This window comes from Staurois parvus, unplaced genomic scaffold, assembly GCF_062004578.1.
Source record: "Staurois parvus isolate SC_StPar_1 unplaced genomic scaffold, SC_StPar_1.0 ptg000058l, whole genome shotgun sequence".
In the NCBI taxonomy this organism is placed as follows: domain Eukaryota; kingdom Metazoa; phylum Chordata; class Amphibia; order Anura; family Ranidae; genus Staurois; species Staurois parvus.
The window spans coordinates 6543845-6567500 of record NW_028317854.1 but is presented as its reverse complement, the minus strand read 5'-3'; the positions used below and the strand labels follow the sequence as shown (position 1 = coordinate 6567500).

The 23656-nt window shown below is 38.8% G+C and overlaps 1 protein-coding gene across 2 annotated transcripts in view; it reads right to left on the bottom strand.

The window, feature by feature from the left end:
* The window catches only part of LOC149469876 (S-adenosyl-L-methionine-dependent tRNA 4-demethylwyosine synthase TYW1-like), a 257623-nt gene that overhangs the window by 170555 nt on the left and 63412 nt on the right, over positions 1-23656 (bottom strand). For both annotated transcript variants that reach the window (XM_089668480.1, XM_089668481.1), the window contains exon 8: positions 18429-18555. In XM_089668480.1, coding sequence (XP_089524606.1) covers positions 18429-18555 — 127 coding nt within the window. The remainder of the gene's footprint in view (positions 1-18428; positions 18556-23656) is intronic.

Sequence of the window (23656 nt, the reverse complement as noted above, 5' to 3'; positions counted from 1 at the left end):
TCGCAGAAAAGAGCTCTCAGAAGACCTACGATCAAGAATTGTTGACTTGCATGAAGCTGGAAAGGGTTACAAAAGTATCTCTAAAAGCCTTGATGTTCATGTGTCCACGGTAAGACAGACTGTCTACAAATGGAGAAAGTTTAGCACTGTTGCTACTCTCCCTAGGCGCGGTCGTCCTGTAAAAATGACTGCAAGAGCACAGCGCCGAATGCTGCATGAGGTAAAGAAGAATCCCAGAGTGTCAGCTAAAGACCTACAGAAATCTCTGGCACATGCTAACATTTTTGTTGACACATCTACAATAAGGAAAACATTAAACAAGAATGGACTACATGGGAGGACACCACGGAGGAAGCCATTGCTGTCCAAAAAGAATATTGCAGCACGTTTGCAGTTTGCAAAAGAGCACCTGGATGTTCCACAGCACTACTGGCAAAATATACTGTGGACAGATGAAACCAAGATTGAGTTGTTTGGGAAGAACACACAACACTATGTGTGGAGAAAAAAAGGCACAGCACACCAACATCAAAACCTCATCCCCACTGTAAAACATGGCGGAGGGAGCATCATGGTTTGGGGCTGCTTTGCTGCCTCAGGGCCTGGACGGATTGTTGTCATTGATGGGAAAATGAATTCCAGAGTTTATCAAGACATTTTGCAGGAAAACGTACGACCATCTGTCCGCCAACTGAAGCTCTGCAGAGGATGGGTGATGCAACAGGACAATGACCCAAAGCATACAAGTAATTCAACAAAACAATGGCTGCAACAGCACAGAATACGCCTTCTGGAGTGGCCCAGTCAGAGTCCTGACCTCAACCCGATTGAAATACTGTGGCATGACCTTAAGAGAGCGATTCACACCAGACATCCCAAGAATATTGCTACACTGAAACAGTTTTGTGAAGAGGAGTGGTCCAAAATTACTCTAGATCGTTGTGCAGGTCTGATCTGCAACTACAGGAAACGTTTGGTTGAGGTTATTGCTGCCAAAGGAGGGTCAACCAGTTATTAAGTCCAAAGGTTCACATACTTTTTCCTCCCTGCACTGTGAATGTTTACATGTTATGTGCAGTTAAACCATGGCAACATCTAATGTTTGTGTAGTATTATATTCAGCAGACTGTGTTCTTCTATTGTTGTGACTTAGATGACGTTCAAAGCACATTTTATGTCCAATTCATACAAAACTCCACGTAATCCCAAGGGGTTCACATACTTTTTCTTGCAACTGTATATATACACACACACACACACACACACACACATACACACCAGCACTTTTCAGCTAAAAAATTAGCTTGATCTAACACATTGCTGCTGCCCTCAGCTCCTGGCATGCTGGGACTTGTGGGGCCCCAGCAGCTCAAAGACACTTGAGGTGGTATTGCATGAGAGGAAGAGGCTGTGCCTGTGTATTGGTGAGCAGGTACTGAGCAGAAAGGTGTAGCAGAGATTGGAGAAGTTCAGAACAGGTCCTTCCTCCATAAGCAGTGCAGTTCTTCCCACACAGAAAATCGATCTAACAGCCTCTGAGACAGGAACACAGCCTCTCCTCCCACCTCCTGCCCACAAAAATAAGCCATCTACAAGACTGCACTTTGCTCAGCCCTGCCTGCTTACCTTCTAGCAGGCTGAAGTCCATCCTCCACTGCAGGGTATGTTTACTCCTACCTCTCCTGCCCCAGCAGCTCCTGTGATAAAATCAAATGAAGTGTGCAGGGGAAGGGGGCAGATCCAGTGTGTTTCCATTGGCTAAAGGGGCAGTGGAGAGGCAGAAAAACTTTACCTCGAATTTTTACAGACACAGGATGTTGTAGAACATTCAGGAACAGATGTAAAAATTACAGATTTCACAGAAATTGCAATTTTTTTACAAACTGTCCCTGAACTTACTAAAATTGGCAACCCTGATGGAGTTCCCCCCACTGGACCAGGGCCCTGAAGCAGTGCCCAAGTGCTTGAATGGTCAGTACGCCCCTAAGTGGGTTTATAACACCTGTGTGAATAGTGTGAATCTTCCTGATGGGGGTACAAACAATTAAAATCCCCCATCAGGAAGATTCACACTATTTGTCCCGTTTACGGATATCATCAAAAATGAAAAAGTGAAAGAAAGGGGGAAGGGGAAAGGGATAGGAGGGGAAATCTTCCAATGGAGACAATAATTCTGGTGACAACCAAAAAAAAAAAAAGAACAAAAAAAAAAAACAGACAGGGATTGTAGCCCTCCCTTATCCTCCTTATCCAAAATTATAAAAAAAAAATCTTTAATTCTGTCTTTAATTCTACTTTAAGCCTGTTTATTTATTCTAACCCATAAAGACTGATTAGAATTTGATAACCAACTGATTGTAAAGTAGCTTTAATTGAAAAACAGTTCATACAGTGAAATAATGGATGGTAAGAAATAAATTAGAAGCAAGACCGCACACTTCATTAGATGGTTGTTGTAGGTTTTCCTTAATTAACGTGAACATAAAATAATGAGTTTCACGGTCATTTTTTGCTAATCCAAAGAACACAAAAGCACACTGGATAATGTAACACAAAGGAATGCTAAAACAGATCAAATACAAGAATTTGATTTCCTACTTTCTTGAGTTTATTTATTACCAAAGAAACCAAACTAATTTTGCTTTTAAAGTGTTCCTAAACCCACAACAGTAAAATCAGTCTGTATATGCAGAAAAGCTGCGTGTTATACTCACTGTGGAACCTAAGGGGTTATTCCTCCGCATTGTGTAAAAAGGCAATTTGATCCTGTCTTCTTTGATTCTCTCCTTCTACTGTCCCCAATCTATCTGCTGATAGTACAGAGCTCTACGAGTCACTCTGCACATGCGCAGTTTAGTGTATATTGCTAGAGAGTTTTTATTTTCTTTGGGAGAGTGTATGTGATCAGCACAGGGCTAATCAGCACTGTCCAGACAGGGTCAGGGGTCATGCAGCCTCATAGGACAGTCAGACCAGAATGAAAACTCCTGCAAGATCAACTCAGCTTTACTTTACACTGATAGAAGTCACAAGACTGCTATATACTGCTGATGATTAAAAGTATTTAGCAGTTTATATTTACTAAAATAATTGCATTTCCATTTTCTGTTTACTAAGACCAGATATAGTGAATGCAAGGTTCTGAGTTTAGTAACACTTTTATTATGCACATTTTAGAACAAACATAATAGCATTCTGAGCATTACATAGCCTTTGTGTAAATTTCAAGAATATGCACACCTAATTTCAAAACAAATCTCTAGCTATGTTGAGAAAATAAATACAAAAGAGAAGGAAAAAAGGCTGCAATAGGCAAGCGCTAAGAGAGAGAGAGTCCCTTTAACTGGTTAAGGCTGGCAACTCAGGTTTTCCATTCTCAAAAATCTATTCAAAAGGACAAATTACTCACAGAGGCTGGCGTTTCAAAACAACGGTTTGTTAAAGTTTATGTATGGGCAAAATAAAAAGTGAAATCTATGATGAAGTCAATTTTCACTAGTATTAACATAGCTCAGTTCCCTCTGTTTTATCGGTCGATCCTGCAAGTAGATCTGTTCTCTTCCCTGTTGAGGTCAGGGAAGTCTTAGATGGACATGCAGTTTTAAATGAACATTAAGGAGAAGAAGGGAAGCGCCATCTAAGAGCAGTAAACCAGACCTGAGGAAGGACCGCGCATGTTCCGTAACACATAGCCACACTCACACACCACTCTGTGTCCCTGGACTGATGTCACTTCCACCCCTGCGCTGGTGGTGCACTCCAAGCTGGACTGCAGTACTCTTACACTTTCTAGCTTTGGTTATATGCTCTGGCTGCTAAAATATCCATACAGAGACACAGCAATGGCTGCCTGGTGCACAGCGGGATCCTGGGACCAAGATGACAGCGGTGTTTACTCTTTTGATAAGCAAGATACAGTTTTTAATATGTGCGTTGCCAATTTATGAGCTTTATAAAAAAAATTGTTAATTTGCTGCACTTAGAGTGTACTTCCCTTTTTCTGCTTGCATTTTGTTTCTAGATTTCACTTCTAACTCTTGGATAGCAGCCACAAGTTGGAAGCAGACCATAGGAGTGTTTTCCTTGGACTCCACACATTGGACTTTAATTGGAATTTCATGCAGTGTTGTACATAGGCTTAGTCCTATAGATTTAACCCTTTATGTGCCACAAATACATCTTTAAATGAATGTTAAGTAAGCTACAAGTTAAATACTAACTCTAGTGAACAATCTTTTAAGCAGTTATGGCAGTATTTTTTTTCTTTTAGAAGAAAAATTAAAAAAAAAAAAAAAAAAACACGATGCCCTGACTAAGCTGGGTTCAGCTTACCAAACATTCAGGAAAAAAAAAAAGATAAGCAGGCGATCATATAAATTTAATAAGATTAAATGCAACATTTTAATGCATCACTGGAATGACACCCAACAACATCAAAATAAAACTATGATACTCAAACTGCAGACAACATTAACATTATTTAAATATGGAAGGAATGAACTGAAAGGCTAAAACTACAGTTAAGGACATGTGACCTTCAGATATTTGTCCAATAATATATAATTCCTAAATGTATTCTTTACTTAAATCACTCATGACCTTGGTTCTATGAATAAATGCTTCTGTGTTGCCTGAACGGTTGTACTTGTTTGGAGAAGTATCTAACTCTGAGCATTGATCGATGTGTTGATTCAATGAGTGGAAGTAATGAGCTTGCAATGGCGTCAACAATTAAACAACTGGCAAGCAGTATCCAACTTCCAAATCTGATCTCCGCAACTCATTAAAATTACTAACGTGTGTTCTAAAATTCAGAACCATTATCACAAACAAGTCAGGATGCTGAATGGGTTTCTAAATAAATTGCGATACCGAATGTATTCGAAATGTTTATCCTTAACAGTATATTTAAAAAAAAAAAAAGTGACATGAAAAAGGTCCAACTTGTAAGATTTTGCTCAATGCATTTGCAATTACAATAGTTCAGGTACATTTTAAAATCAGTTAAATATAGTGGGTGCTTTACATTTTGCCCAAAAATCTTTTGGAAAAGACTTAACGCTGCTTTTAAATTCAAAATAAGAAAACTCAAAGCAAACTGTTGCACACAGCTAAAATTACACATTGTATAGGTTTACGGTTTTAAAGAGTAACTAATTTTCATGAAGAAAAATAAAGAAAATACAGCATATAAAATTGCTATAGTGATATTGTATTTGAGGTTGCTAAAAATTACCTTTCCTTTCCAAGCTGCAGCCTCTGTAATTGTATGTAAAATTCAACACAATGTGGCAACCTGGATGCCTTCTGTATACAGAACTTTCCCAGAAATGTAATTTACAGCTTGTGTGATTGGTTCAATGATTTTCCCAGAAGTCTGCACTAAGTACAATCTTAGGCATACTCTGCAATAGGAATTCAATTTTGGGTGAGATACTCCCTTAGGGTTAATTACTTCTAAAAGGGATGCATACACTTCAACTTTCTTCATAGGAGACCAGCAAGTGCATTAGCCAATTACATTTAACCACTTGCCCTCCTGAGGATTTACCCCCCTTAATAACCAGGCCTATTTTTGCTACTCGGCGCTGAACTAATTCAACTGATAATTGCGCGGTCATGCAATGCTGCACCCAAACAAAATTTATGTACTTTTTTTCACACAAATAGAGCTTTCTTTCGGTGGTATTTGATCACCTGTGCTCTTTTTATTTTTCACGCTATAAACAAAAAAAGACGAAAGTTTTTTTAAGAAAAACGATATTTTTTACTTTCAGCTATAAAAAATATATAGTAAACTCAAAATTAGTTATAAATTTAGGCCAAAATGTATTCTGCTACATGTTTTTGGTAAAAAAAAAATCCCAATAAGTGTATATTGATTGCTTTTTGTGAACGTTATAGCGTCTACAAACTATGGTATAGATACTGCAATTTACGCCATTTTTTTTGCTATACAGTGCTGTGCTAGTTTAACGGGACAATTGCACGGTCATGCAATACGGTACATAAATTAAATTTATGTCCTTTTTTCACACAAATAGAGCTTTCTTTCGGTGGGATTTGATCGCCTGTGCGTTTTTTATTTTTTGCGCTATAAAAAAAACAATATTTTGTACTTTTTTCTATAAAACATGTCCAGTAAAAAAAAATTAAAAAATCAAAATTTCGTCATAAATTTCGGCCAAAATGCATTCTGCGATATGTCTTTGCTAAAACAAACCCCAATACATGTAAATTAATTGGTTTACATGAAACTTATAGCATTTACAAATGGTGGGAAAGATACTCGGATTTTTTTTTTTTTATACTAATAATGTCGGCGATCAGCGACTTATGGCAGGACTGCGGCGGACATTCTGACACTGGGAGGAACTGACTTAGGGTCACTGACATCCCCAATAACACCAATACAGTGATCAGTGCAAAAAAAAAAAAAAAACACTGACACTGTACTAATGGCACTGGGGAGGAAGGGATTAACTTTTTTTTGCACTGAAAGGGTTAACTGTGTGAGGGGAGTGTTTTACTAGGGGGCGGGGGTGTGTACTGCAGGGAGACATGCAGATCGGGACAGAGAAACTCTTTTCTCCTGGTTAACTTGTCAGGAACTGTCAGGGAACGGACAGAAAGCAGAACTACTGCAGCCCTGCTCTGTCACTGATTGCCGCTAATCGCCGGGACACAGCTGATAATAACCGGCTGTGACCCAGCGACTGACACCCGCGGCTGAGATCGGCGGTGAACGTAGGTGCCTCGTGCTTGCCCCCTACCTGTTTTGAAACAGCGCGTTTTAAAACGTGCTTTTGCCCAGCCGTGCCGCCCTGCCACAGTTTTTATACAGTGGCTGGGCGGCTAGTGGTTAACAAAGGCACTGCCATTCAGGAACCAGACTTTAAAGAACATAGTAGAACAAACAACTTTTTCATAAGAACAGAAACAAGTAGGACTCTGCTACAAAGTTTGACAACAACCTTGCAATATACATTGATCACTCAAAGGGGATTTTTTTTTTCCCCTCAACAAAAGTGGAGTTACTCTAACTGCCAAAGGATCTGTAATTATGTACAACCAACTTTTTGACCTGCACACATTTTCCCACACTGAACAGACAAGTGACAATTCCTTTGCAGTTAAAATAGTACACATATGTATCATCAACTATTTATTTAGTGCTTGCCTTTTAAATGATAGGTTACTGAAATTTTGTTATATGGAGAAAAAGAAGAATAAAGGCACAGAGAGCTTTTCTTCAGCATAGCCTGCAAAACAACATATCGTATATAAAACTGTACCCATAAGAGTGACAGTATAAAAACATACCGAAAAATGGAAGGATATAATGAAAGTTACAATTAAAAACAAGTATACAGAAATAGGTTTGGAAAAAAGAGATTTAAAGCCTCCAATAAAATGTATTGTTTTTCTACTGATATTATGAAGCAAAAGGATGGATTCTAGGAAGTAAATGCTACATGAATCATCTGCCCTTACTCAAGATGGCCACGGCCAGAAATGCTGGGGGTGTTTTTCAAAGTGATTTCTCAGAAAAGCATGGAGAAATAGATGGATGGGTGTGTTTGCTTTCAATATTAAAAATGAATTAAATAGTGTTTTCATTTTGTGTTGCTCAGACGCAGTGTAGTTCCACTTTAAATTTAAGAAACACCTAAACCACATACAATTAGAAGTTCATGAGGGTGCATAATTAGTTGAGCTAATTTTTTTCCCAAAAAGTACATTACAATTCCCTTCAGTAACTGAGCAGCTGTGTTAGTTGAATGTGATTGATGTAAAATCATTTAAATCACATAAGCAGGTGTTTTTCTGTGGGAAAAACCGCCAAAAGAAAAAAAGAAAAAAATTAATGGGGAAAATTACAAGTTGATAAAACCTGATCATCACAGTAGGATAAAACACTAGACTGCTGGAGACTCAGATAAATGAAACTACTATAAAAATTTTTTTACAAAAGTACTTTATGTAGATTTTAATACAGTAATATCAGCTTAAATCTTTTATTCAAATCAGCTAGATGCAGTATAAAAAAAAAGTGTGAAAGTCAAACAATTTATAACACATGTGCATACACAAACATACAAATAATCCACAGGTTTGTAACCTGGACAGCACAATGGTATGAGGTATTCACTAAAGACCAGGGGCGGACTGACAACTCATGGAGCCCCCGGGCAATAGGGGATCATGGGGCCCCTGTTTCCTTGCCCAAACTCAAAAAAGCCCATGAAAAAAGGTACCAGGGGCATCTCATGGGGCTTCAAAAAAGGGGGGTTTGTGAAAAGAGATTCACAGAAAAGCGGCTACATTATGAACAGACCGTGACACTCAGAAAATTTTCCAAAAATTATGCTTTATTACACAGATATAAATATGACATATGGGCATTCGCCCTGGTTTACCATCACCTCAGTATGAGACAATAACACACAGACCTAAAACCATATAAAATGACATCAAGACCGGTCTACATGTATGTGCAACAGAAAAAGTGACTGCAAGAGTCTAATATCTCTGTAGTACAAACACATAGGTAAACACTTCCCTAAAGAGGTGTATCCAAAAATTATACCATAGGTATACCATAATATTGAATAATGAATTTACACCAATATCATAATGGTGAATCCCGAACAGGGAATCCAAAAATTATACTATGGATATACGTATATCACATGTATGAAATGCAGTAAGCACAATAAGCGTGAAGAGGGGAACAGTAAGCCTCAGGCCTGTTTGGAAAAAGACATAAATGTCAAATATATGATGCAATACATTCCTGTGCCGGCACACGTAGTTCAACAGGCAGAAGATTCCTTGGGATATGTCTTGCTTTTCCTACAAAGGGTGGTGTGTAGTCCACATACAGTGGTGAAGACACCATTTCAAGCAGAGTGCTGCAATCTGCACCTTTTCTCCCATCCTGGGAATAAATGGGGCTTATTTCCATTCAAGAGCTTTATGACACAGCTGTTCACATTACAGATGAACGGGCCCCAACCACGTGTGCCGGCACAGGAATGTATTGCATCATATATTTGACATTTATGTCTTTTTCCAAACAGGCCTGAGGCTTACTGTTCCCCTCTTCACGCTTATTGTGCTTACTGCATTTCATACATGTGATATACGTATATCCATAGTATAATTTTTGGATTCCCTGTTCGGGATTCACCATTATGATATTGGTGTAAATTCATTATTCAATATTATGGTATACCTATGGTATAATTTTTGGATACACCTCTTTAGGGAAGTGTTTACCTATGTGTTTGTACTACAGAGATATTAGACTCTTGCAGTCACTTTTTCTGTTGCACATACATGTAGACCGGTCTTGATGTCATTTTATATGGTTTTAGGTCTGTGTGTTATTGTCTCATACTGAGGTGATGGTAAACCAGGGCGAATGCCCATATGTCATATTTATATCTGTGTAATAAAGCATAATTTTTGGAAAATTTTCTGAGTGTCACGGTCTGTTCATAATGTAGCCGCTTTTCTGTGAATCTCTTTTCACAAACCCCCCTTTTTTGAATGCCTTTTTTGGCTACTGAATGGAAACCAAACATTGGGTGACACGATAACTTAATTAACAACCTCTTAATAACTACCTATAGTACAGTTGTGACCAAAATTATTCAACCCCCAATGCTGTAAAGGGGTTTAGGGACTATAGTGTACATTTGGAATTGTATTCAGAATCAAATCCTACAAGGACGTTGTAACTACCCAAATGCAACTAAAATGACATCAATTGTTTATGTAATACAGTAGTAAATGGTTCTTATGTGGTTTCTTCATTGCCACAATTATTCAACCCCTTAAAGACTACCACTCTGAAGAACAGAGGTTCATACAGGTGCTTTCCATCAGGTATTGAAAACACCTGTGGATGTCACCGAGCAGCAATCAAGCATAATAAGCACCAATTAGGCAGCTTTAAAATGACTGTGATACTCAGCTCCTTCTAGACATTTACTGGTGTGGTTACAAACATGGTGAAGGCAAGAGAATGGTCCAGGAAGACAAGAGAAGAGGTGATTTCTCTTCACAGGAAGGGCAATGGCTATAAGAAGATTGCAAAGATGTTAAACATACCAAGAGACACCTTAGGAAGCATCATTCGCAAATTCAAGGCAAAGGGCACTGTTGAAACGCTACCTGGTCGTGGCAGAAAGAAGATGCTGACTTCGACTGCTGTGCGCTACCTGAAGCGTAGAGTGGAGAGAAGTCCCCGTGTGACTGCTGAGGAACTGAGAAAAGATTTGTCAGATGTGGGTACAGAAGTTTCAGCCCAGACAATAAGACGCACACTGCGTAATGAAGGCCTCCGTGCCAGAACTCCCAGGCGTACCCCCTTGCTGTCTCCAAAGAATAAGAAGAGTATGCCAAAAGCCATGTGGACAAACCACAAAAGTTGTGGGATAGTGTTCTGTGGACTGATGAAACAAAATTAGAACTGTTTGGGCCCATGGATCAACGCTATGTTTGGAGGAGGAAGAACAAGGCCTTTGATGAAAAGAACACCTTGCCTACTGTGAAGCATGGTGGAGGGTCAATCATGCTTTGGGGCTGTTTTGCTTCTGCAGGTACAGGGAAGCTTCAGCGTGTGCAAGGTACCATGAATTCTCTTCAGTACCAGGAGATATTGGATGGAAACGTGATGCAGTCCGTCACACACCTGAGGCTTGGGAGACGTTGGACCTTTCAACAGGACAATGATCCCAAGCATACCTCCAAGTCCACTAGAGCATGGTTGCAGAGGAAAGGCTGGAACATTTTGGAGTGGCCATCGCAGTCACCAGACTTAAATCCGATTGAGAACCTCTGGTGGGACTTAAAGAAAGCAGTTGCAGTGCGCAAGCCTAAGAATGTGACTGAACTGGAGGCCTTTGCCCATGAAGAATGGGCGAAGATACCCGTAGATCGCTGCAAGACACTTGTGTCAAGCTATGCTTCACGTTTAAAAGCTGTTATAACTGTAAAAGGATGCTGTACTAAGTACTAAGATTGAATGTCACTTGGGGGTTGAATAAAACTGATAATGCTGTGAGCACAGAAAAGACATTTGTGGTTATTTCATTATAACTGTTATGTTATATTTGTCTGACCTACAAGTGCCTCTTTAATGTAAATGTAAGCAAGATGACTGAATGATCAAAAGCAATGTCAAACTGGCCAAAACACTCAATTTCAGTGGGGGTTGAATAATTTTGGTCACAACTGTATATATGCGTCTTTTGGGTTCCTATGGACCTGTTCTTCTAGAGGTTATTTGACTTTGGTAATTTGGTTTGCCATCACCCTAGTTTATGAGTGTTTTATTTTTATAGACGGCTGGAGCGCATTGAGCGGAGGGGCTTGTATTCATGGCATTCATACCAGGAGAGGAGGTAGAGTTGGAAATGCATCAAGCCTTTGTAGCAGAAGGCCCAAATCTATCTACTGAAGATGAGGATATTAAGATTAAATTTCGGGAACATAAAAAGCTTGTTATCAAACGTCTCAATCGGAAGTGGGATGTATGTTTCTTGGAAGCGTATATTAGACAGAGCATTATCCCACGTGGATTGAGATGTAAGGTAGTTCCAGCTGAACATCTACATAATGAAAGGTTTTTGGAAAAATGGAAAGTGCTGTGTATAGAACATGGGATTAATGGTATGAAACTTATTGTAGAGGAGGAAAAATTACAACTTGAAGAATTGGATCAGGCCATCAGTAAAAGTGCATTAGATTTAGATCCCTTTAAAAATCAGGAGAATTTTGAAAAATATAATGAACAACTGAAAAAGGAAGTGGAAAAAGTACAAAAAAGTCTTAGAACTACTAAACAAACCAAATTTAGACGTGATTTAAAAGACTGGGAAACAGGTGAGATATTTGATCTCACTACAAAAAGAAGTAGAAGTCGATCTAAACGAAGAGGTTTTCGTTCACATTCTAGATCAATGGGAGAAACCATGTCTAGTGAAAGTGAGTCTGAAAACCTTGGAAAATCTGTTTCTTTTTTAGACCAACAAAATGGAGAACCTCCTCATATCCATCAATCACAGATGGGAAGAGGATCCAAAAAGAAAGTAGAGGAATCCTTAAAAAACAAACATCAGGAGGACAAGGGCAGAACAAGAAGTCAGAGGAGGTAGCAGAAGAGAATATTCATGACAAAAAGGTAATTAATTTGGCCAATTTTCCACTCAAAAGGGAACATATCTCTCTATTAAACAAAGGTATGTCCTTCTCACCAGTGACCCCCATGGACGAGTTCGAGGTATTCAAGGATGTGAACTTATTTCTAAGAAAAGTCTTCTTGAGAATGATACATGGTAATCCTACCATTTTGGAGGATATGGCCTCCGACTCGTCCATGGAGGACCGCAAGATACTGGATATGTTGACATCTCTCATAGAGGAAAATGAGGATGGTGATGAAAGTATAACAGACTTGGATAATTCCAACAATATAATTAGAAAGGTTGATCTAAATATTAGATCGACAAAAATGCCGAAAATTCGTTCCAATATGAGGATCTCGACATTTCTAGATTTTGTTGCTGATGACCTTAAAAATCTTGAGTGGAAAATGCCAATTGGCGATAACCTTACCAAAAAAGAAAGAAAAGCTCTTAAAGAACTAAAAGAGACCAAAGATATTGTCATTAAGAGAAGTGATAAAGGGGGCAATGTAGTGATTTTGAATGAACAAGACTATGTCAGGGAGGTGAAGCGCTTATTGAGTGACTCATCCACATATAGGAAAGTGACTGCGAATCCTTTCCATCTGGTGGTTAAAAAATTAAATTCCATTTTGACACTAGGAAAAGAAGTGGGTTTGTTAACTAAGAAAGAATATGACTATTTGAGAACTGAAGAATTCAATCACCCTACGTTTTACATTATCCCTAAAATACATAAAAACCAAGAAAACCCTCCAGGTAGACCTATTGTTTCAGCCATTAATGGTCCCCTAGATAAAACAGGGAAATATATAGATTTGTTTCTTAAGGATATGGTTCCGAATCTCCCCTCTTATGTGAGGGACACTAAGGATGTGTTGGCTAAGATTGAAAATATGACCATTAAGGATAACTCCATTCTAGTGGGAATAGATGTGGAATCACTTTACACCTCTATCCCACATGAATGTGGCGTGAGATCAGTTTCCTATTTTCTTGAAAAAACATATCCTACTTTGGGAGGACAGAATGAATTCATTAGTGAGTTATTGGAGTTTGCTTTAAAACATAACTTTTTTCAATTTAATAATACCTTCTATCAACAAACTAGAGGTACTAGTATGGGAGCACCGTGGGCTCCGGCCTACGCATGTCTCCATTTGGGGTTTTGGGAGGAACAGGTTGTCTTTAAATCATCAAGATTTCTTGCTAATGTCCAGATCTGGTTAAGATATATAGATGATGTGTTCCTTGTGTGGCAAGGAACATCTGAGGAATTAAAATCATTTTTGGGAGAGTTAAATCAGAACTCCTTCAATATTGGACTTACATATATATGTGACGAAAGATGTATTTCTTTTCTGGATCTGGAGATTAGACTTGAAAATGGAAAACTCCTCACTAAGACATATAGGAAACCTACTGCTGCCAATACCCTATTAGAGGCAAGAAGCTACCATCCACGTTCACTGATCTCAGGGATTCCAGTGGGACAGTTTTTGAGATGTCGGAGAAACTGCTCAAACATCAATGATTTTAAAATGGAAGCTCAGGATCGCTATAGAAGATTTAGAGAGAGGGGATATTCCCACTCCCAAATTAGAAATGCTCGGAGACGGGCATATCAAACTGATCGTGAGGATTTATTATCTACCAAAAAGGAAGTGAAGGCTAGATTGAGTGATCAGCCTGTGAGAATGATTACCCAATTTGGAGCTCAATGGCAAGATGTTAAATTAATATTGGAAAAACACTGGAAGATTCTTACTCAATGCCCCAGGTTGAGTAAGATTGTAGGTGAACGTCCCCAGATGGTAGCAAGAAGAGCACCAAATCTTGGTGACCTCCTTATTCATTCAGATTATCAACCATTAAAACAAACAACATGGTTAAAATCACGTACCAAGGGGATGTTTAAATGTGGAAAATGTCAAATCTGCAAATATGTGGATCGCACGGATTCCTTTTATGATTCAGGAAATAACACTCACTATAAGATTCAGAGTCTTATAAACTGTTCCACAGTAAGGGTATTATATATCTTAACCTGTCCCTGTAAAAAGATGTATGTAGGTAAGACTAAAAGACAACTTAAAGTAAGAGTTGGTGAACACTTTAGAGATATTAGATCAAATGATCCTGATAGTAACCTTGCCCAACATTACGCTAAATATCATGGAGGTAAACTGGACGGCACTAAAGTAAAAGGTTTCTATGCACTGCACTTCCCACAGAGGAGAGGTGATTTTGATAGAGAACTGCTTAAAAAGGAGAAACATTGGATATATAAACTTGATACACTGTACCCTAAGGGGTTAAATGTGGAATGTGATCTCCAAGTGTTTTTGGAAAAATAGGTTTATGGGACTATGTACCGGTGTTGGGAATATTAATGAAAATATGGATGATCTTACGATATGAGTTTTTTATATAGCTCTAAACAATGCAAAAGGACTTACTATCTGGTTAAATGTCCCTTAATACCTTCTGTCTCTGAACAATGACCATACCATAGGATGGATGTTAAAAAACTGGGGTATTTCTGTTATTATGACCCTCATGTGAATTTTCAGATTATATTGCCATCTTGTGGTATTTGTTGGTATTTTCTGATAATTGATATTGTCTCCCCCAAAAAACCCGATTCAGTAGATGGAACTGTTGGTTTTCTGATTTACTGCCATGTGGCGGTTAGTTGATGGCATTTCTCAATTTCTCTTAATGGCTGGAATTTGCGATAAACCTGTGTATATTGGGAATATTAACGTAAATATGGATGACATTACGATATGAGTTTTTTATATAGCTCTAAATAATGTAAAAGGACTCACTGTCTGGTTATATGTCCCTTAATACCTTTCGTCTCTGAACAATAACCATACCATAGGATGGATGTAAAAAACTGGGGTATTTTTGTTATAATGACCCTCATGTGAATTTTCAGATTATATTGCCATCTTGTGGTATTTGTTGGTATCTTTTGATAATTGATATTGTCTCCCCAAAAACCCGATTCAGTGGATGGAATTGATGATTCTCTGATTTATATCGCCATCTCCTGGTTAAAGTGTGACAAAAGCCCCAACAGACTGGTATATGTAATTTATGACCTTTGATTAATATATGTTTTGGTAAAAATATTAAGCCTCTCCCCTCTCTGTGGACTCCAGCCGCCTGCCTTTTTAATTTTAATTAAGACCAGTAGCTGTGCTAAGTATTTAGCCCCCCCCCTTGTTTTCTTCCATTAGGAACAACTGCAGGTCACCTCTTTTGCATAAATGGGTGGGTCTTTACCCACTATAAATAGGATATTGAAATGCAGTTGTCCCATTGGTCCTGACGAAGCTGAGTGAGATACGCCCATCGGCGAAACGCGTTGACGTCATACGTCAGATACGTCACTTCCGGTCATGCGCACTAGGTGGAACGCACGCTGACCCATAAGGAGGAAGCCATCTTCACATGCCATGAGGCAAGCGTGAGCAGCACAGGCGCTGAGAGGGGGCTGGAACCCGCGGTATATCGGCGGATGTCAGCGGTGGTTCCTGGGCCTCTGTGGCCGTGTTTGGCAATATCCATGAAGGACATCTCTTTCATTCCCTTTATCCACGGCACAGGTGGTGAGTGGATTGTTACAGGACATTAGATATACGGTCCTCTGTGATCAATATGACCTACATATCTTATTGAGTGCAAGCTCTGTCAGTGACTTCCCACATTATTTGTTTCACTACAGGATGGGGACATTATGGTGCTTTGTGTAGGATACAGGACATACCGCATATAGTTCAACAGGCAGAAGATTCCTTGGGATATGTCTTGCTTTTCCTACAAAGGGTGGTGTGTAGTCCACATACAGTGGTGAAGACACCATTTCAAGCAGAGTGCTGCAATCTGCACCTTTTCTCCCATCCTGGGAATAAATGGGGCTTATTTCCATTCAAGAGCTTTATGACACAGCTGTTCACATTACAGATGAACGGGCCCCAACCACGTGTGCCGGCACAGGAATGTATTGCATCATATATTTGACATTTATGTCTTTTTCCAAACAGGCCTGAGGCTTACTGTTCCCCTCTTCACGCTTATTGTGCTTACTGCATTTCATACATGTGATATACGTATATCCATAGTATAATTTTTGGATTCCCTGTTCGGGATTCACCATTATGATATTGGTGTAAATTCATTATTCAATATTATGGTATACCTATGGTATAATTTTTGGATACACCTCTTTAGGGAAGTGTTTACCTATGTGTTTGTACTACAGAGATATTAGACTCTTGCAGTCACTTTTTCTGTTGCACATACATGTAGACCGGTCTTGATGTCATTTTATATGGTTTTAGGTCTGTGTGTTATTGTCTCATACTGAGGTGATGGTAAACCAGGGCGAATGCCCATATGTCATATTTATATCTGTGTAATAAAGCATAATTTTTGGAAAATTTTCTGAGTGTCACGGTCTGTTCATAATGTAGCCGCTTTTCTGTGAATCTCTTTTCACAAACCCCCCTTTTTTGAATGCCTTTTTTGGCTACTGAATGGAAACCAAACATTGGGTGACACGATAACTTAATTAACAACCTCTTAATAACTACCTATAGTATATATGCATCTCATGGGGCTCCCTACTGACCCCGGGCCCTCGGGCAGTGCCCGAGTTTCCAAATGGTCAGTCTGTCCCTGCTAAAGACTACATACTGTATATGTACACGTCCTGGAAAACTAATGCTACAATGCCACTTATGGGTTGATTGATGCTCTCATACTAAGTGTTCTTCCATTTAAACATCTGCCAGAACAGCTAACAACTAGACAGCTTGTGGCTCATCTGCAAACAACCAGTGAGAGTTTGTTTGTACAATCCCAAAAACAGTCCATTGCAGTGATCATACAGCCCACCTTTGCACAAACACAACAGATGGACTGTAACCCCAATAGTTTTACAGATCACAGGCTTATTGTGTGATCTCATCCCAACTTAGGCTTTAGCATACTAAAGTGACAGCAGTTTTTTGCTTTATGTTGCCAGAAGCAAAGACAGAAAGTTGCGTGAAAGCTCTGAGACACTCTAGTTTCAACTCACACAGGGCTCTTGCGCTGTCCACAAACAACAGTCAACAATCAAGTGCCATCCCATAAGAGGTAATTGCCATGCTCCTCAATATCTGATGTACCAGGTAAGGCAGTGAAGCATGTGCTGTTGGGGATGGGGGTGTTAAAGCAAGGCTGGCCATACAAGGATCGTTTTTTTTTTGTTTTTTTGTTTTTTTTAATCATTGAGAAGATCTCCTGTTGAATCAGAGCTGAAAGGGACAGATGGCAGTTCAGTTTCTGTCCAGCAGACACATTTCTTTCAAAATACATGAATATTCCTATAAGACCTGAAGTGCACTTCACTAATCTTGTATCCAGTACAGATCATCTTTTCAAACCAAGCAAAGGAAAAGGCAGACACCAGTGTATATCAGCTAAAACATAAGGTGACAAACGCTATTAGGATCCAACACATTCCGGCCCTCAGGCCCAGCCATGACTAAGGTCTGAGAGCCAAAAGGTGTTGAATCATCCCAGCTGTTTGTCACCATTAATAAAAGACTATGTTTTAGCCTATATACACTGGCTCCAGCCTTTCATATGCTTGAAGATTGGAGGTTTTCAGAGACCTTTGAGGCTGGGAGCCTTGGCTTAGAAGCAGAAAATGACTCACAGTAGGCAGTAGCTCTAAAACACCTCTTCTCACACCAACCTCTGAAGTGCCCCCCCCTCCCCCTTGCCCTAAGAAAACTTGAAAGCTGAGCCAAGTTGTATGGCTAGAATTTAAGATGGGGGAGGTCTTAAAGGGGCTCGGGTAAATAATGAACCGACCGAATTTCGATCTATAGCCACCTCTAGAGGATAAAGAGGTTGCTCGGAGGCAACAATTAAATCAAAAGAGCTATGGTTAAAAGAGGCAATGGCATTTTTTTAATTTTTACTTTCCCCTCTGACTTGAATGTTACTTTAAATACTTTAAAAGGTTAAGTAAAGAAACGTCAAAATAAAAATAAATGAAAAAAAAACAACGGTAATACGTGCAGTAATTCCCTGAATAATCAGCGCCTATGATAGCACAAACCCCTGCTCTCTTCAGTATATACAGCATTAGGCTATTCTGTGTAATACTTAGCTCGACACTCAAGTCACATATACAGTTACTACATGCAGTTCTAATGCTTAACATACCTTGTTTAGTCAGAGCCTCCTGGAGAGCAGGAGTAATCATTTCTCTTGGCTCCTCTTTCCCTGTGGTTTCAGCAGTCTGCTGAGACTTTACTAGATTTGCAGCTTCTCCATTAACATCTTGTTCTCTCTAGGGGAAAAAGTAATTTTAAGAAATGAGTAGCCACCTTTCCCGATGTATAAAAATGTAATGCTAAAAATTCATAAAAATCATCAAGCTACCCAGCAAATAGTTTGCCTACAGAACATTATTTATTTATTTTTTTTCAAATAAGCGATTAGTAGAATGTTATGTGTACATGCTTCCGTTATTTGAACAACCTACATCCTGTTTCAAAACGATAAATAAAGCATATCAACACTGATTATTTGGGGGCTACCCATTGATTTGAAAACCTTAAACCCATATGTTATGCAGAATAGAAAATAAACATATCAAATCTTTTAAATGTGAAAATGTACCACTTAATTTTGAAATTGATGGCAGCAACAGGTCTCAAAAAAACCGGGACAGGGCCACGTTTACCATTGTGTAGCATCCCTTCTACTTCTAACAACACTCTGTAAACATCTGGGAACTGAGGAGAACTGCTGGAGTTGTTTGAGAGGAATGTTGTCCCCTTCATCCCTGATACAAGATTCTAACTGTTCAACAGTCCTGGGTCTTCGTCTTTTTTCAAGATGCGCCAGTAATTTTCATTTGGTGAAAGGTCGGAACTGCAGGCACGCCAGTTAAGCACCCAGACTCTTCTACTACAGAACAATGCAGTTGTCATAGATGTAGTATGCAGTTTAGCATTGTCCTGCAATATGCAAGGCCTTCCATAAATCAGACACTGTCTGGATGGGAGCATGTGCTGCTCTAAAACCTGAATATATCTTTCAGCATTGATGGTGCATTTCCAGATGTGCAAGCTGTCAATTCCATAGGCACTAATGCACCCCCACATCAACCGAGATACAGAATTTTAAACTGAGCACTGATAACAAGCCAGAAGGTCCCTTGCCTCTTTAGACCTGGAGGACACTGTGCCAATGGTTGCCAAAAAGAATGTGAAATGTGAAATTTGATTTGTCTGATCACAGAACAGTTTTCCACTTTGCAACAGACCATTTTAAAAAAGCTTTAGAAAAGTGAAGATGGTAGTGTTTCTGGATCATGTCCAGATATAGCTTTTCTTTGCATGATAGAGCTTTAACTTGCATTTTTGGGTGGCACAAACTGTGATTTTTGGAAATATTCCTGAGCCATCACAGAATCATGCCTGCTTTTAATGCAGTGACGTCTGGATGACCTGAAGATTACAGGCAATCAATATTGATTTTTATGTGTTCTCCAGGCAAGGATGGCTCCCCCACCGAAAGCAAACAATGGCTCCGCAGGAGGAATTCCCCCATCAACACACAGTCAGCAGCCCATGGTTTCAGAAAATAAAATCAGTCTATGGTAGGCCTAATTCTTCTGAAGTCCAAGACAAGACCTGGGACGGCTGAATAGACCCCTTGAGATAAAAATGAAAGTGTGAATAAAATACAGGACAGCTCAGATTTGGACAAGAAAATTTTTATCCACTTATCAGATACAAATAAACACTTCAAATGTTATATTTATCAGTTTAAAAGAAAACAAATAAACAAGGTTTATTACTGGAATTGACAGACATTTTAATACTAAAATGTCACATACAGTTATAGTATGAAAAAAGATTTTTTAAATTAGTATTGAAGTGGCAAAAGAGCAGAAGGCAGGGAGGACTAGGGAGGGACTGAAACACCGTATTACGTGCCCTATTTCTGTCAAAGAATGAAAATTTCTACCAAGCAGTCTTGTAAAAATTGATTACATTAATTTCCCTCGGAATGTCCTCATCACTGCCTTCTAAAGCAGAGGAAGAGACTAGGCAAATGGTGTGTGCAAAAGGTAACACCCACAAGTAAACATGTATGTACAAAATGTAACTTGCAATTAGTGTATGCATTAAAAATATAATTTAGATCTTCTTTAAAGAGAAAAATGAAAAAAATTCTAGGTGTTCGTGTATTTTTCATCACAGGAGTCAAACTGAAAAAAAAAAAAAACCTTTATTAGGAGAGACTTTAAATTCTACTACATTCCCAGGAAAATCAGCATGAGTGTCTGCTGAATGTGTCAGGACATACACATTCCACTTTTAAATGATAAACAACATGATACCTGATGTCATATGCTAGAGGCTTTGATGCTTTCCCATCTGATAAATGAGACCCAACCAACATCACTTAAAGCCACAGCCTGAGATAGCAATCAAATGTCTGCTGCACAGTATTACGTATCTGCTTTTGGGAGAAAAAAAAATAATCTCTTTTTAAACAAGACACCTTTTTCCCCACACAGACAAGATTTTTTTGTTAATGCCAACTCAATCAATTCAAACACACAATCAAAATCAACCCATTAAAAGTAGTTAAAGAAAAAGAAGTCAAAGTTCTTATGCAAAATCTGAATGCTGATCATACAGAGACTGCTGTGGGGAATAATGAAAGAAGGTTACTCAGTGACTAGTTTACCACCAAGCAAATGTGGCAGTTTTAAATTTAGGTAAATTCATTGGCACCAAAGTACAACTCCCAACAGGGAAAAATCTCACCACGGCATTTAACTCTATTAAATAGTAAGCTTGAATGAGCCAAATATAGCCTCTGCCTGTTGTGTAACCCAAAAGAAGAGGAGGAGGAGCATGCAACATGACAATTTTCTAAAACACAGGAGTAAATCAAGAAAAGAATAGGACATTCTGGGGTCCATTTATAAACAAAAGAATCATTGGACAATTGTGTCTACTATTCACCCATCTGTGAAGAATTGTGATTTCATTTTTCTTGATGAGGATTTCCTACGATTGCCAGCATAATTTCTAAAGGCCATAATGCTGTATATTTCTCTGAAATATCTCTAATCAGGAAAAGTACACTAGGGCCACTAGATAAAGCAGATTATCATAGCGAAACACCGCATTAAGCAAAATACGGTCAGAATTTGTCGCATTTGGGAGAACATTTTGCATTTGGTCAGCAAATTTTTATACATAGACCCCCAAGTGTTCTAGAAATACCAAATCAGAGTTCTTACTACTATCCTGGAGAAATGGTGTTGCCTGACTCAACGCAGGATATTAAAGCAAACCTTCAAGTAAGCATAAAATCTGGACCAAAACAATCCCTTGTCCACTGCACAGTTTCGGCCAGCAGATGAAAAAGCTTCGGTTTTTGCCAAAAACAAGTTCCACTGGCTAAAATAATGTTTCATATTACTTTACCATGACTGCACCTGATTTTTAACCCCTTTAATCAATATGCAAAGGCTGACTCTTTACTATGGATTAGATGAATTCCCATTTAAGGAGGCATTTAAAAGATTAAGAAAGGAATTTTATGAATTTCTGCTAAAAATTTCAAGGGTTCACATGGTGTGTGTTTAAAAAAAAAAAAAAAAAAAAAAAAAATGTATTTCTAAATTGTAGACTTTGTTGTCAAAAGGATACAAAAAAATCATATTAAATTACACACACACCCGAACAATATATTTACTGTAAAAACACATTAGTTTGACTTTATGGTGACAAATACAGGTGTTCTGCTGCTCCGTTTTAAAGCTCTGGTTTACAGCAGATGAAAAAATAAAAAAATATATACACATACATACATTCATACACACACACACACACACACACACACACACACACACACACACACACACACACACACACACACATATACATACACACACCTGCATTTTTGTCAAATAAAAAGGACCACTTTGCCCAGAAAAGTGTTACAACTACAAATGTTTAGGCATTCTCAGATATATTTCTTCTGTTTGTATTGGTATGACAAAAAAACATGGAGAAATAAAAAGCCAAATCTGACACATTCCACACAAAACCCCCAAAATGGACTGGACAAAATGATTGGAACCCTAAAATGTAATATATGGTAGCACTCCCCTTGGAAAATATAACTGAAATCAATTGCTTCCTGTAACCATCAATGAGTTTATTACATCTCTCTACTGCAATTTTGGACCACTCGTATTTGAAGAAATGCTCCAGGTCTCTCAGATTGGAAGGGTTATTTTCCAAACAGCTGTTTTGAGATCTCTCCACAGAGGCTCCATGGGATTGAGATTTGGACCCATTGCTGGCCAGTTCAGTACTCTCCAGCGTTTGGTCTGAAACCATTTCTGGGTGCTTTTTGACCTGTGCTTTGGATCATTGTCCTGCTGTAAGACCTCTGACGAAGACCCAACTTTCTGACACTGGGCCCTACACTGCACCCCAGAATTCTTTGGTAATCTTCAGATTTCATAATGCCATGCACATGGTCAACACATCCAGTGCCTGAAGCAACAAAGGAACCACAAAACATCAGTCAACCTCCATGTTTGATTGCAGGGACTGTATTCTCTTCCTTAAAGGCCTCATTTATTTTTCTGAAAACAGTAGAATGATGGACTTTACCAAAATGCTGTAATTTAGTTTTTTCTATCCACAGCCTATTCTCCCAAAAGGATTTTGGCTCTCTCAGTTAAGTTTTGGCAAACTCCAAGCTAGCTTTTTTGTGTTACTGCATCCGCAGTGGGGTCCTCCTGGGTCTCCTACCATAGCATCCTTTTTCATTCAGATTGCAACGTATAGTGCGAGCAGACACAGTTGTATCCTGTGCCCAATAGTCAGCTTGAATTTGTCTGGAAGTTGATTGAGGTTCTTCAGCCACCATTCAAATAAACCTTCGTTGCAATTTTTGATCAGGTTTTCGTCCACGCCCAGGGAGGTTAGCTACAGTGCCATGGGCTGAAAGCTTCTTGGCAATGTTGTGCACAGTGGACACAGGAACATTAAGATCTGTTAACTGATACAGGAGACTTTAATTACAAATTACAAAAGCATCACAAACCAAGAATGCAATTATTTCTTCCAATTTTAAGAGGGTGTCAACAATTTTATCCAGTACATTTTTGAATATGTGACATATATGCAAAAACGTTCTCATCACGAAGAGGAAAATATATATATATATACACAAAAGTGAAAATGTAACTAATAACTCATCCCAAGAGCCAGCCCACTGCCTGCATCAGGGCTGAGAAGTAATGAGGCAGTGAACTGTGATGTACAACATCCTCTAAACCATTTTGATATATAGAAAAAAAAACATGCAGAATACATCACCAAGCAAGTGGCTAAAGCAATTTG